General features: G+C 40.7%; 1 protein-coding gene across 6 annotated transcripts in view; it reads left to right on the top strand.

The window, feature by feature from the left end:
• The window catches only part of LOC144509240 (zinc finger MYM-type protein 4-like), a 179,740-nt gene that overhangs the window by 93,922 nt on the left and 69,672 nt on the right, over nt 1-16,146 (top strand). For all 6 annotated transcript variants that reach the window (XM_078237797.1, XM_078237800.1, XM_078237799.1 and 3 more), the window contains exons 3-5: nt 3,940-4,890; nt 13,168-13,235; nt 15,041-15,208. In XM_078237797.1, the coding sequence (XP_078093923.1) occupies nt 3,940-4,890; nt 13,168-13,235; nt 15,041-15,208 (1,187 nt within the window). The remainder of the gene's footprint in view (nt 1-3,939; nt 4,891-13,167; nt 13,236-15,040; nt 15,209-16,146) is intronic.

Here is a 16,146-nt window from a genome sequence, read left to right as displayed (position 1 = left end):
ACAAAGAACAGTACAGCACAGAACAGGCCCTTCGGCCCACGATGTTGTGCCGAGCTTTATCTGAAACCAAGATCAAGCTATCCCACTCCCTATCATCCTGGTGTGCTTCATGTGCCTATCCAATAACCGCTTAAGTGTTCCTAAAGTGTCTGACTCCACTATCACTGCAGGCAGTCCATTCCACACCCCAACCACTCTCTGCGTAAAGAACCTACCTCTGATATCCTTCTTATATCTCCCACCACGAACCCTATAGTTATGCCCCCTTGTAATAGCTCCATCCACCCGAGGAAATAGTCTTTGAACGTTCACTCTATCTATCCCCTTCATCATTTTATAAACCTCTATTAAGTCTCCCCTCAGCCTCCTCCGCTCCAGAGAGAACAGCCCTAGCTCCCTCAACCTTTCCTCATAAGACCTACCCTCCAAACCAGGCAGCATCCTGGTAAATCTCCTCTGCACTCTTTCCAGTGCTTCCACATCCTTCTTATAGTGAGGTGACCAGAACTGCACACCAATATTCCAAATGTGGTCTCACCAAGGTCCTGTACAGTTGCAGCATAACCCCACAGCTCTTAAACTCCAACCCTCTGCTAATAAAAGCTCACACTATAGGCCTTCTTCACAGCTCTATCCACTTGAGTGGCAACCTTTAGAGATCTGTGGATATGGACCCCAAGATCTTTCTGTTCCTCCACAGTCTTCAGAACCCTACCTTTGACCCTGTAATCCACATTTAAATTAGTCCTACCAAAATGAATCACCTCACATTTATCAGGGTTAAAATCCATTTGCCATTTTTCAGCCCAGCTTTGCATCCTATCTATGTCTCTTTGCAGCCTACAACAGCCCTCCACCTCATCCACTACTCCACCAATCTTGGTCCACCCTTCAGCCCCCTCCTCTAAGTCATTAATAAAAATCACAAAGAGCAGAGGACCAAGCACTGATCCCTGTGGCACTCCGCTAGCAACCTGCCTCCAGTCAGAAAATTTTCCATCCACCACCACCCTCTGTCTTCGATCAGACAGCCAGTTACCTATCCAATCGGCCCACTTTCCCTCTATTCAACACCACCTCACTTTCATCATAAGCCGACCATGGGGACCTTATCAAACGCCTTACTAAAATCCATGTATATGACATCAACTGCCCTACCTTCATCAACACACTTAGTTACCTCCTCAAAAAATTCAATCAAATTTGTGAGGCTGAGATTTGAGATTAGTGAGAGATTCAATGATGGTAATGCCATTGAATGTCCAGAAGTAATGGCTAGATTCTCTCTTATTGGAGATGGTCGTTGCCTGGTATTTGTGTATCATAAATGTTAGTTGCTACTTGTTAGTCCAAACCTAGATTTTGTCCAGGTTTTGCTGCATTTGCACAAGGACTGCTTCAGAATCTGAGGGGTCACGAATGGAGTTGAACATTGTGCAGTCAGAAGTGAACATCCCCACTTATGATGAAAAGGCGGTCATTGATGAAGCAACTGAAGATGGTTCAACCTAAGGCACTATCCAGAGGAACACCTGCAGTGATCTGGGATTCCAGCCAAAACCATCTTTCTTTGTATTGGGTATGACTGTGACCAGCAGAGAGTTTTTCTCTAATTCCGATTGACTCCAGTTTTATTTGGGCTTCTTGACACCATACTGTTTCAAATACTGCTTTGATGTCAAGGGCAATCAATCACTCTCACCTCGCCTCAAGTTCAGCTGTTTTGTCCATGTTTGCACCAAGGCTGTAATGAGGCCAGGAGCTAAGTGACCCTGGTGGAACCCACACTGAGCATGAGTGAGCAGGATATTCCTAAGTGCCACTTGATAGCACTGTTAATGACCCCTTCCATCACTTTACTGATGATAATGAGTAGACTGATGGGCCAGTAATTGGTCAGGTTGGATTTGTCCTGCTTTGTGTGTCCAGGATATATCTGGGCAATTTGCTACAAAATGCTGATAGATGCCACTGCTATAGCTGTACTGAAACAGCTTGGTTAGGGGCACAGTTAGTTCTGGAGCATGATTGTTCAGTACCATTGCTGGAATATTTTCATGGCCTATAGCCATTGCAGTATTCAGTGTCTGCAGCCATTTCTTGATGTCACGTGGACTGAATCAAATTGACCAAAGCCTGGCATCAATGATGCTGGGGACTTTACGAGGAGGCCAAGATGTATCATTCACCCAGCACTTCTGGCTGAAGATAGTTGCAAATGCTTCAACCTTACCCTTTGCATTGATGTGCTCGACTCCTGTCAATAAATTCAAATAAAGTTTTATGAATTTTTTAAAATAAGGATTAAAGAAGCTTTAATTAAAATTTTGAAAAATGGGATGAAAGAAGTATTGATAAGAGTGCAGCTGCCTGGAGGGGTTTTGATATGTGAATTCGTTTAGAAGCAGTGTTAACATTTACTTAAGTGGGAGCAATACAGTATAGAATTTTAGGTGTTAACACTGCAGAAAAGATGAGTTCAAAATGGCGGCATAGGAATACCATTCACACTTGCATGCTAAAAGCCTAGCTTCTATGGTGAGTTGTTTAGAAGATCAAAAGGGAAATGTAGTACATCAATAGCTGGGTGGCTCTCCTGGTAGGAGAGGTGGAGAGGAGAAAGAAGAAAAACAGCTGGAAAACAATTCCAATCATAGCCACACCCAGCTGAAAAGAGGACTTCTCCCAGAAAACAGAATTCTAGGCTAGAAGCTGCTGATCTGCAAACTTCAGGGAGAGCTATGTTGAACTGAAGGAATGCTTCCTAAAGTTAAAGATAATTCACTATTCCCTGGATTTATCTCGGAGTTATACAGTATGGAATGTTTTTTTGGGACAAGGGATATTTCTCGGAGTTCGGGAGCATAGATGGGCATTACTGTTGCTAAATGTACCTTGTTTTGTATTGTGGCCTTGTGTGCTTTTATATATTATTAAACATTATTTATATGGTTATAATAAGACTGGGTCTTTCCTCACTGGTTTGTATATCGGTCCTCACATACCAAATTGGAAAGAATGCATTCTTAAGAACTAGCATTCCAAGTTACTCTTCTGGGTTATAGGATACCTTCATATTAACATCGGGGCTCTTAACGCTCCCTCATCATTGAGGATGGGGATATTTGTGGAGCTGCCTCCTCCAGTGAATTGTTTCAATTGTCCACCACCATTCATGACTAGATATTACAGGACTGCAGAACTTAGATCTGATCAATTGGTTGTGGGATCACTTGGCTCTGTCTATCATTTCCTGTGTGGCATGCAAATAGTCATGTATTGTAGCTTCACCAGGTTGACACCTTGTTTAGTGATTGGTGCTGCTTCTGGCATGCTGTCCTGCAACATCATTGAACCAGGGTTGATCCCCTGGCTTGGTGGTGGTGATTCAGTTGGGGATATGCAGGGCCATGAGGTTACTTATAGATTGCAGTTGTGTGGGAGTGGGCTGGCGTACAATGTTCTGAGTACATCATTAGGATACCCCCAAGTTACATTGCCCTGGAGCTCTGAGATTATGGCCCTATATAATTTAATTGAAGTAATAATTATGTCCCATTTTTTAAAGTTGGTGACGAGATTAGGAATTGGAGCAGTGAGTAACACTAGAATGTGTGTAATGAAAGAGACTGAAGTCAGGGCAGGAGTGGGGCTTATAAAGGATACCAATTGAGTAGTGTTCATAAACCAGATGAACAGACTTGGGGACAGAAGGCTGCTTGACCTGCTTTGAGACCAAGGGAGTTTCTGGGGGCTGTAGTGCACTTTCATTTGGGCTCAGCATGTCAGGTTTTGGCTGGTGTCAATTGGATTGCCATCAACTGCATGGGCGACTGTATGTTACACCATGGAACGTTGAAGAAATGATGTTTGTAATGTATGCATTCCATATAAACTAACGATGCATTTATATAACCAGTCTTTCTGCTTTTCTCTTAGGTGAGGACGAGATGGATACAGAGGGTGGTTGGCAACCAATTCCATCCAGAGAATCTTCTGAGGCACTAGACTTCAGCACAACAAGTCGAGCCAAAGCCGAGAGAAGACTTGAACTGTCTGTGACTGTGAATGAAAGCGGCTTTGGTCAGAGTGACTCATTTGGGAGGCAAAGTGATGTTTTTAACAATAAAGAGCAAACCTTGTTACATAGAGGACATCGTCTGTTGGATGAAGATGAAAATGACTATATGAGCTCGAGTGAACTTGTTGCTGTGCCTTTAGGGGACGATGATGACACTGAAGTTGATTTTGATCCAGTGAACTGTCTAGGGGTTCAGCACTCTCAAAGTAACCAAACTATTCTTAGTAATAATTTTGAAGAAGGAAACGGAGTTGGACAGGGCATTTTTAATGAAGCTGAGGAAAAAAGGAGGAAATCTGAGTTCGATGAGCTAAAATGTAGAAAGCAGCCAATTGGAAGCAAACCTGATGACTATGCATCAGATGGTGCTAACAGCTTTGAGAAGGATTTGCTATTAAATGATTGTGACAGGCGCTTTGACTGTGAAGATGAGAATCGGGGTGTTCGCCAAACAACTTTGTCCAACGAGAATGAAGATAGCTCGACCTTGCATGAAGCTGAACTATTTAATATTGCTGAGAATGGAAATGATATTTTGAGAGCAGGAGGTAGGCCTGCTCTATGTGAAGGGGAAAAAACTGTAGCATTATCACGCAAAGCAGTTATCCTAAAAGAATCTGTTGGATTTCCAATGAAAAGGTCAGACAAGAAAGATTTTATGTCAGAGACAAGGATAGCAATTAAAGATGGTTTGCCAACAGTCGTTGATTCTCTACTGAGAGGGTCTGTGGAGGGGCGAGCTGAGATCCTGGATAAGGGAAGAAATGAAAAGAATCGTAAAGTGACTGAGCATGAACATTTATCTGCAGGTTAGTATCAAAAATGTGTTACTGCACAGTTGCCAAATGTGTTACAATTCATAAGCCACACAGACCCTAATCCTAGACTTCTGAGTCAGCTGGTCTGAGCCAGAAAATAATTGCATTTTTGGCCTTTGCTTCTGTTTTGAGAAGGGGAAGGTCAGCCATCGTTTCCTCTACACTATTCGGTGTTCTTGCAAGGGCAAAAAGCTTTGGATAGGAGTGAAAATTGGAACACGAGATCCTGTGTCGTAAATACTATGCAAGATTAAAATCAAACTCCTGGCTGTAAGAGTTCTTATGTTATATAAGGAGAGCACTGGCTCTATATTATTTTCCCCTTTTAACATAATTTGCTTATCGTGTTGGGATGGTACCAAAGAGTATGGAGGCCTAGTTTCTCTATCAGTAGAAACAGAGGATTGGCTCTTTCGTGTGCACTTCACCAAAATTAGTTTACTCAATCTCAGTTTATTTGTAGGCCCGTATTTGTGTTGTATTGAGATATAGAGGGGGGGAAGGGGAAAGAAGTCTTATTACTGTAATACGTAAAAGCACTTGATCTCAGAGAACCCTTTAATTCTGTAACTTGTTTCCGGCTGGTCCACAATGAATTTGTAGCATTAAGTGCACATAGTGAAGATGTTCAATTCAGCACATTTGCTGTTTCTCATTCAGATGAAAATACTGAGGTAAAGTGAGAGTTTTAATACTCTAGCCTTTTGAGTCATAAAGTTGTGGGCTCAATCTCCACTCCAAAGACATAATCTATGCTGACATTTCAGTACAGAGGGTGCTACACCTTTGAAGCTGCTGCCCTTTGGATGAGATGTTAACACTCAGGTGGATGTGAAGGATCTCGTGTCACTATTTGAAGAAGGCCAAGGCAGTCCTCTCCATACCTTGCCAACTTTTATCCTTCAACCATCATCACTAAAACAGGGTCTGGTCATTCGTCTCATGGCTCAGTGAATTGGCTGCAGTGTTTCTGCACATTATAACAGTGGTTTTACTTGGGAAGAACTATCTGTTCTGAAGCACTTTGAGTGATTCTGAGACCATGAAAGATGCTATATAAATTACTAATGCTTTTCTTTAATTGAAGACATTTATTAACTGATAGTTTCCAGATGTTGTTGCTGCTAAAGAAATAGTAAGCTATAGATGTTTATGGAGGAGGCTTTTTCTAATGGTAATTGAGATTTTTAAGTTTTCAACAGTAGACAGAGGAGTTTTGTCCATGTGAGACAGCTGTGTACTTTGAAGACAAAAGTTGGCATTGAAGGCCCTTGAACATTGAATGAATACAGTTTCTCCCACGACATTATAAAGGACCAAATTTCCAATGACTCAGCCAAATTTTCATGTGCCCAATCAACTACAGTGAGGCTTCACCGTACAAATGAATAGGAGAATATAGACCTTTTAAATCAATCAGAATTGTGGATTTGAAACTGTGATTGAGGTGACAGAGGGAAGTAAATTGAGGGGAACATGTCAACAAGATGTTTAGATCTCCTTTTGAGCAGTTCTTCCCCAGAACTCAATTTGATTTTGTAAATTCAATCAGCAGCAAAGAAGACTATATAATCATAGGGATTTACGGCACAGAAGGTGAATGTCTCTGCTGACCAAGAAAGAATTATCCAGCCTAATCCCACCTTTCAACTCTTGGTGTGTAGCCCTGTAGGTTTTGGTACTTAAAGTGCATGTCCGCATGCTTTCTAAATGCTACAAGGGTTTTGGTCTTAGCCATCATTTCAGGCAGTGAGTTCCAGAATCGTACCATCCTCTCACCAAAGGAAATTCTCCAATTCCTAGCTAATTCTTCTAATTATTTAAATCTATGCTCTCAAGTTTTTGATCTCTCTGCTGATGGAAATAGATCTTTCCTATTCACTCTGCCTAGGTCCCTCGCCCTCCTCCGTTCCAAAGAAGAAAACCCATCTGATCCAATCTATCCCCTTATTTAAAATTCTCCATTCTTGGCAACATCTCTGACACAATCTCTTCTTGTAATGTGGCGATCAGAACTCTAGCTTTTGTCAAACTATTCGATGCAGCTCTGGAATAACTTGCCCACTTTTATGTTCTGTGCCTCAGTTAAAAGCGGAAAGTATCTTGTATGCTTCCTTAATGACTATCTGCCTGTGCTGCAACCTTAAGGGATCTGTGGATATTTACTCAGTCTTTCTGTCTCTCTACACTTTTCTGTATCCTACCATTTAATTCATATTACTGTGTCTTGTTTGCTTTCCAAAATGCAGCACCTTACATTTCTCTCGATTGCATTACATCTGCCATTTTTTTGATCTAACAGTTCGTTGATATTTTCCTGCGGTCTGCAGCTTTCTTTCTCACTAAACCCACCCAGCCGATTCATGCATTATTTGAAAACTTTGTAATATTGACCCTTGTATGATGAGAAGTAATGGAGCTAATGCACTGCTCTGTGGAACTCCACTGGAAACAGCCTTCCAGTCACAAAAATAACAATTGACCATTACCTTTCATTCTTGGATCCAGTTTGCCACTTGCCCTGGATTCCATTGGGCTTTTATTTCTCTGAACAGTCAGCCGTGTGAGTCATTGTCAAAAATTTGGCTAAAATCCACCTTAATCACATCAAAATGTGTTACTACCATGGACCATCCTTGCTATCTCAAAATTGAATCATGTTAATCAGACACAGCTTTCTGAACAAATTCGTGCTGACTGTCGTTGATTAATTGTCTTTCTAAACACCAATTAATATCAGCATGCATTTTTCTTCCCCACCGCCACAATTCGGCTGACTGCCCTGCAATGACTTGTGCTATTCCTTTCTTCCTTTTTAAACAGCAGCGTACGTTAGAGGTATACTTGGGCAGCAAAATGATGATTGGAGCCCCTGCTTTTTTTTCCCCCCTTGCTTCACTTAACTTGGGGTACATTTTATCCTAGCCTAGCAATTTATCCACTTTCAAAGATGTTAAACCCCTTAATATTTTGTATCTCTCTATGCTTGTCCCATCCAGTATTCTTCCTGAACTCGAATGTTTTCTTCATTCCCCTCTGATGAAGACAACCTCAAAGTATTCATTAAGAACCATATGCACGTATTCCACCTCACACAGGTAACCCTTTTAGTCTCAAGTAGGCCGTATTCTTTCCTGATCCTCTTGTTCTTTATGTATTTCTGTTTGTGACCGTAAATTCCCACAAATCCCGAGTTTAACTCTAAGTGGATGTGTTTTGATTGAGTTAAAATCTTGCCGACAACTCTCCCAGTCTTAAAATCATAAGAAATAGAAGCATAAGTAAGCAAATCAACCTGCTCCACCATTCAGTAAAATCATGGCTGACCTGATTGTGACCTCAAATCCACTTTTCTGTCTACCACTACACCTCCCAACAACCCTTGAAGATCAAATGTCTGTTTGATTTAACCTTGAATATACCCAATAACCCAGATTCCTCATCACTGTCTTAAATGGGAAAGCCCTTATTTTTGAATAGCGCCCCCAGATCTAGATTCCCCCACATGAGGAGACATCCTGTCGGCATGGTGGCACATTGGTGACCACTGCTGTCTCACAGCGCCAGGGACACGGCTTCAATTCCGGCTTGGGTCACTGCGAAGTCTGCAAGTTTTCCCCGTGTCTGCATGGGTTTCCTCCGGGTGCTCGGGTTTCTTCCCACACTCCGAAAGGCGTGCTGATTAGGTGCATTGGTCATGCTATGTTCTCCCTGAGTGTACCCGAACAAGTGCCGGAGTGCGGCGACTAGGGGATTTTCACACTAACTTCATTGCAGTGTTAATGTAAGCCTACTTGTGACAAATCTTTTTAAAAATTGAAAATCCCCTCAGAATCTTGTATGTCTCAATAAAAGCAGCTCTTATTCTTAATTCCAGTGAGTAATATGCTCAACCTTTCCTCGTAAAACAACCCCTTCATCCCCAGGAATCAGCTAAGTAAACCTTCCAAAAACTGATTCCAATGCAAGTACATCCCTCTAAGCAGACAGATCAGCAATGCCCTGTACAGCTGTAACAAGACTTCCCTAATTTTATACTCCACTCCCCTTGCAAGAAAGGCCAGTGTTCCACTTATCTTCCCAATTACTTGCTGTCTTTGCTGGCCAACGTTTTGTGATTCATGTACAAGGACACACAGATCCCTTTGTACTATAGCATTCCTCAGTCCCTCCATTTAAATAATATTCTGCTTTTGTATTTTCCCTGCCAAAGTGGACCAGCTCACATTTTTCCACATTATACTCCATCTGCCCAATTTTTGCCAACTCACTTAACTAACCTATGTACTTTTTTAGACTCTTTGCATCTTTATATCCTCCTTGCAACTCGCTTTCTTGCCTATCATTGTATCGTCAGCAAATTTGGCGACAATACAGTTGGTCCCTTTATCCAAAATTAATATGTTATAAATGGTTAAGGCTTCAGTACTGATCCCTATGGCATTTCACTAATTTGTTTTCCTACCTGAAAGTGACCACCAGATCGGGAAAAATGAAAATCTAATGTCAGTATCCTGAATCTCCGTTTCTTTTTAGTTAGCCAATCCTGCACCCGTGCTGCAGCACGAAAACGCCAGCACCATGAGCTCCTATCTTGTGCAATAACCTTTTATGTGGTACGTTATCAAATGCCTTTTTGAAATCCAAATACACAGCATCTGCGGGTTTCCCTTTATCCAGCCATCCTCGGGAACACTAAATATGTAAATACTATTTCTGTATCATAAAACCATGTTGATTCAGCCTGATTGTATTTAGATTTTCGAAATGTCCTGCTACTACCTCTAATAATGGACTGTAGCGTTTTTCCAATGACAGATTTTAGACAAACTGCTCGATTATTTCTTCTTTGTTTGTCTTTTTGAATAGTGACATTAGATTTTAATTTTTCCTAATCGGGTGGGCCTTTTCTAGAATGTAGGGAAATTTGAAAGACTACAACTAATGTATTCACTATCTCTGCAGTCACTTCCTCAACATGCTAGGATGCAGGTCATCGTGCCCAGGGCACTTGTCACCCTTTCGTCCTCGGTTAGTCCTTAGATTTCTTTCTAGTGCCTTTTCTCTAGCGATTATAACTGTTTTAAGTTCTTCCCTCTCTTCTACCCCCTGCCTTTATACTGTTCTTAGAATTCTTGTGTGTTCTGCTGTGAAGAGGGATGCAAAATACTTGTTCAAAGTTTCTGCCATTATTCCCCAGTCTCAACCTATAAAGGACATTTTTGCTACACTTTTCCTTTTTATAAACTTGTAGAAGCTTTTACTACATGTTTTATATTTGTTGGTAGTTTTCACTCAAATTCTGATGCCTCCCTCTTCTTTTAGCCATCTTTTATTGATTTCTAAAATTTTTCCAATCTTCTGGACTTCATAGCATTGTATATCTTTTAATTTGATGCCATCCTTAACTTTGTTAGTTAGCCATGGATGGTACATCCTTCCTGTGCAGTCTTCCTTTCTCAATCTACCTTTGATGTGAGTGGTCTCCTTAAATCTGCCACTCCTTCTCTATCTTTTAACCTACTTTTTCATTCCACTTTAGTCAACTTTGTCTTCTTACCGTTGTAATTGCCGTTATTTAAATTTCACACGTCCCCACTATTTCTTGCTTTATGCCTTGTCCTGCAGTGTAGCTACTATTGGAGGTCTGTACACCAATCCCATCAGTGACTTTCCTTTTGCTGTTTCTTATACCCACCCAAACAAATTCTACATTCTGAACACCTGATAAAAGATAACTGTTTTTGGCTGTGGAGATAAGACCGATCTGGTGGTTTCCCAGCTGCTTTTTATTTAAGGATTGCTTTGTGACGCAAGAAATGGGAGAACAATATGCAAATAAAAAGGAAAAAGTTGGTACTGCTCCAATTTAGTGAAAATATTTGACAAGCAAAGTAGTGTTGATGTTTTCAATCTTCAAAGTTGTCTTTATGTTGAATTTAATGGAGGATGAGTGACCTCTGTTTTTGGTGTGTGACTTTTACACAGCCAATGGTCTACTCCAGGGTAAACCTGCCTAATATAACAAGACTAGTTGTCACAAAAACCTTACAAAACCTGGGTCTTGTTGGCCATTGTCTGGGTGATGTTGCCAACTTTTTTCCAGCTGTTCAACCTAACAACAGAATCATAGCTATATTGTTTGTGTTTAGAAACATTTGGAGGGATGGGGATGAAGTCTGAGTGCCAGTAACTATGCATGTTCCACGCTTTGAACTTAGTCACATCCATGACAGATTGCCCCACCCCCAAGGCATTGAATTGGTCAGCTGAGAGCAAATTTCCAAATTCCATTCCTGTTTAAACTTGCTGTGTGCTGTTATCACTCATCTAGTTTTTGTCTCCCTTGGCTGTTCTGTTTTTAGTACTGCTTAATCCTCCTCCCTGATTCACTGCTGCATTCTCCACTTAACTGTTCTGCTCTATGTCCTGTATCCTGGGCTACTCTTGAACAGGGCCATGGCAAATGCACTAGTTAACAGCAAATGCACTAGTTAACTGCAAAAAAGTATGTTAGTTGGACGAGGTTGATAGGTAGCCAGTGCAAGTAGATGTCACACTGATAAAAATTTCTTCTAATTTATGTGGTTGTACTTATGAGACCCCTTCATTTTCCAGTCACCAAAATCCATTAGGTTTTAAATAAGAGCAGCAGTGGTGAGCAAACTGATTTGCTTCACGGAGGCGAACCTTCACCTGCTATAAACAAATTCATATCCTTTGCAGCTTTGTACACAATTGACAGAAGAATGAATATGCAAAAACCACGAAAGGATGAGCTGCATTATTACTTCCTTGGATGATATGAGCATGTTATTTTATGTACTCAATCATTCCAGAGTAGATTACTTTCTTTATTTCCAATCTGTTGCTTTATTCCTAATGTTTATGTATAATATGAAGTTCTGATTGAACCAAGATAAGTTGGATGGTACACCATCTATTACAAGATGGAGTTGTTCTAGAGAATTTGTGCTTATGATTCTCAAGTCGGTTTTAAGACATAGGTGTTGATGCTCATTCAGATGGAAGTTTGTGAGACTGGAATCCATTAACCAATCCTTGAAGTTTATATGACTGTTCCCCCCTCCTTATTCTAGCACAAAATCATAGACTAATTTTGTTTCCCCCCCCCCCGACATTAAGAAATAACTTTCCTGTCCTCGTATGTGTAAACTCAGAAGCCAATTAGAGACTCCAATACCTTGGGGGGAGAAAAACAGAAAAAACATTGACATCAGTGAGGTGACAAGTGGATGTTAGATGTTTTCCCGTAGGTAAGGAAGGAAGAATGGAGGCAGCTACCACAAATTGTGGAGCTGACTCCCAGCTCCTGTAGGGGAAAATGTACTGCTTTCAACTTGCTTGCTCGTTCTCTGAGTGAGCAGCAGTTACTCCCATGCAATTATTTTCCCTCAAGTTTTGTGTTGGCTGATCCAAGGAAACAAATTGGGAAATATCTGAGGTGTAAGTAAAAAAAAAAGTGCCACACGCTGATCTGTGTTTATGTCTAAAGGGTTTTGAAAAAATGTAGCTTCGGGAATCTTCACTTGATCCCTCTTCAATGGTGCATCGTAGATGGGTGGGAGAATTGGTAGAGGAATTTGAAAATGTATAGCACCTGGAGATTTGATGATGAATGCCATCCTTTTTCCCCCCCCCATGTTCCCGGCTGCTTTAAGGTGGAATGTTTTAATTTTGAACAGGAGTATCCAAGGGTGCACAATGACAGCTTTGGTGCCTACGGTGGGTCATATGAGTTTAAATCAGTGCTCCCATTAATTTTTATTTACCTCCACTTGTGATTACTAGACTTGGGTATTTGGATTAAAGGTTTCTCCATCAATGGGAAACTTGATTACTAATCTACATTGAGTGGTTTGTCCACAGTATGTGTGTGGGTTCATCCTCATTGAATTGATACTATGAACAGATGTGTTTTCACTTCTGGCTGAATATATGGAAATATATAGGAAAATAACCAAGGATGTATATGAATACAATTAATATGGAGGAATTTGTACAGGTAGCATATAACAATTTTCCCAAGTCCTAAAATTAGTGCAGAATGGCACTTAAAGGGAAATTATTGTGTACCTCAGCCAAGATGACAGTCAACAGCAGCAGTTATTAGTAGGGAGGGGGAAACTGAAACTGAGGGAGATATAATCCTAAAATTTGGCACTAGTTGAAATCTTGATTGTTTTTCTTTTCTAATGTGGTGTTACAAAAGTGCGAATTGTTATAAAACATTTTTGCAATTCTTAGATGAAACACAAGACATTGATGGTATTGAATCTGAAGCAACTATAACAGCAGTAACAGCATCTCCTTTGGTAAGAAACAGTATTTAACCAATTATTGACCCAATACATTAATACTTGATTTTGTGTTAAAAACCATATACAGTGTGATTTTAATATGCTGTCTCTCCCCTATCATTTTCTCTCCATGTGTCAGTCAGGGGCTCAATTTGTAGCACATTTGCTTCAAGTTGGAAGGTTGTGGGTTCAAGTCCCACTCCAGGACTTCATAAAAATCAAGGCTGATGCTTTGAGGGAGTGCTGCACTGTCAGGCGTGCCAGCTTTCAAATGCGATGGTAAACTAAGACCCTACTGCCCCCTCAGGTGGATATAAAAACTGTCCATGGCACTTAGAAAAAGTAAGAAGTCTCTCAACACCAGGTTAAAGTCCAACAGGTTTATTTGGTAGCAAATAGCAAATGGTATTTGCTACCAAATAAACCTGTTGGACTTTAACCTGGTGTTGTGAGACTTCTTACTGTGTTCACCCCAGTCCAACGCCGGCATCTCCACATCACAACTTAGAAGAAGAGCAGGGGATTTACCTCTACCAATATTTCTTTCAATGAACATCGCAAAAAAGATTATCTGGTCATGATCACGTTGCTGTTTGTGGGACTTCGCTATGGGCAAATTGGTTGCTGCCCTTCCTACAAAAGTGACTGCATTTTAAAATATTCCTCGACCGAACTTGAAAGAATTTGATAATTTAGTGCTACTCACTATTTATACAACCAAGCGGCCTCATGAGCAGGCACTACTATCACAGACTCCCTGCAGTGCAGAAGGAAGCCTGCACTGAAAAGAACCTCGCCCAGGCCCATAAGCCCGTGTATTTACCCTGCTAATTCCCCTGACACTAATGGTCAATTTAGCATGGCCATTCAACCTAACCTGCATATCATTCGACTGTGGGTGGAAACCCACGCAGACACGGGGAAAACTCCTTTTTGATTTTTATTTAATATTTAGCCATTTTAAAATATTCCTCTACCGAACTTGAAAGGAACTGATATTTTGGTGACAAAGTATTTAGGATCCCAGTTTAAACTTTGCACTACACAAGCTGCCAGTCTGATACGCAGATTGCTTTCCCATGGAATTACTGGTACCGTTTCAAAGAAGTCCATAATTAGGACATTAAAAGGATACTTAAAATTTAATTCCAGATTCAGCTAGACTATTCACAAAGGTACTTGATTGCCTATCAGCTTTCATCATAGAATCGTAGAAACCCTGCAGAGCAGAAGGAGGCCATTCAGCCCATTAAGCCTGCACTGATAACAGTCCCATGCAGACCCTATCCCCTTCACCACACAGTTTTACCCTGCTAATCCCCCTGATACTAAGGGGCAATTTAGCATGGCCAATCAACCTGACCCGCACATCTTTGGATTGTGGGAGGAAACCAGAGCACTCGGAGGAAGTTCACCCAGTTAAGGGGAGAACATGCAAACTCCACGCAGTCGGTCACCCAAGGCCGGAATTGAACCCGAGTCCCTGGTGCTGTGAGGCAGCAGTGCTAACCACTGTGCCACCGTGATCATTTTGTTGTCATGATTATTGTAAGCAAGTCCACTACAATGTGCTTTTATTTGTAAACTTCACCAGTGCAGTATACGACTAAAAAATCCATTTTAAATGTAAAGGAAAGTTTCTACCTTATGAGTTAGTGCTGGCATTTTCTGTTCTGAAGATGAAAACATAAAAACAAAATTGGTAAACAAGTTTGACTCAATTTTCCGGCTGTAACTCTAGATTGAGCTTGGAAAGGCTGGTGAATTAGAAGTCCAATCTGTTTCAAAGAATCTTCACAGAAAAGTGTTTTTTTCTTTAGGAAAAGAGCATCAATTCACACCGACATGCTGAAGCTCTTAAAAGCACTTCCAACTCCAGTTTTATGTCAGGTATGAAAATAAAAGATGAACCTTTGGATGAAGGATATGAGAAAGCCTTGGCACCACAAGAAGGTGCAAGAGTTAAGGATGAACCTGATTCTTTACAGGTATAGTTAAGTTTGTTTTTATTACAAAATATTAAAACAACGAGCGAAACAAAGAATAAAAGTCTAATGTCATGTATTATATAAATGTAAATCTTGCTTTCCTATTTAAATACATTAATTAAGCCTTCACCTGATTGGTTTGTATAGTGTGATGTGACAGATGGAGTTTTTACTCCACTGGGAAATTTATGTAATTTGATTTTTTTTAAAAAAGTGTCTCTTTATCATTCTCTGCCCCTGCTTATGGTTCTCCAACGGCAGGAGTGCCACATATAACGCATCATGGACTCCTAACAATTAAAATCAAGACTTGCGTTTATGTACCATATAATTTATTTTAGAAATATCTCAAATTACATCACATACTGCAAATTATTTTGAAGTGCAAAAGTGACCAATAGTTTGCTTACAGCATAGTCCTGCCTACACCAAAGAGAGGCTAATCTGCTTTGGAAGATTGGATAAAACATGCACTTTTTCAAATAGTGCCCTTGGGACCTCACGATTTACCTGAGCACATAGGCAGGGCATTAATTTACCATTAACCAAAAATGCTGGAAACCGAAACAGCCAATGTTGCAGATGGATGACTTTTCATCAGACCAGAGCTCTGATGAAAGGTCATCATTAACTCTGTTGCTCTCTCTCCACGGATGCTGCCTGGCTTGCTGAGTGTTTCCAGTGCTCTGATTTCCAGCATCTGCAGCATTTTGCTTTTCCATTAATTTAACATATATTTTGAAGGATGACGTTTGTACTGCACAGGCTGCTCAAAAACTGGGTTGGATCCAGAAACCAGAAGGTTGTCAATTCAACCTAATTTTTCTAAAACACTTGTTCATCAGTGGCATAGCACGTTGGTGAAGTAAAGTAACTCCAAAAAAACCTGTCATGTTTTAGGCTCATCATTTTGCAGTAATTCAAGAAGTGAATCATCA

This window comes from Mustelus asterias, chromosome 21, assembly GCF_964213995.1.
Source record: "Mustelus asterias chromosome 21, sMusAst1.hap1.1, whole genome shotgun sequence".
Classification (NCBI taxonomy): Eukaryota; Metazoa; Chordata; class Chondrichthyes; order Carcharhiniformes; family Triakidae; genus Mustelus; species Mustelus asterias.
The sequence above is the reverse complement of the archived record's forward strand: the minus strand, read 5'-3'. Positions and strand labels throughout refer to the sequence as shown.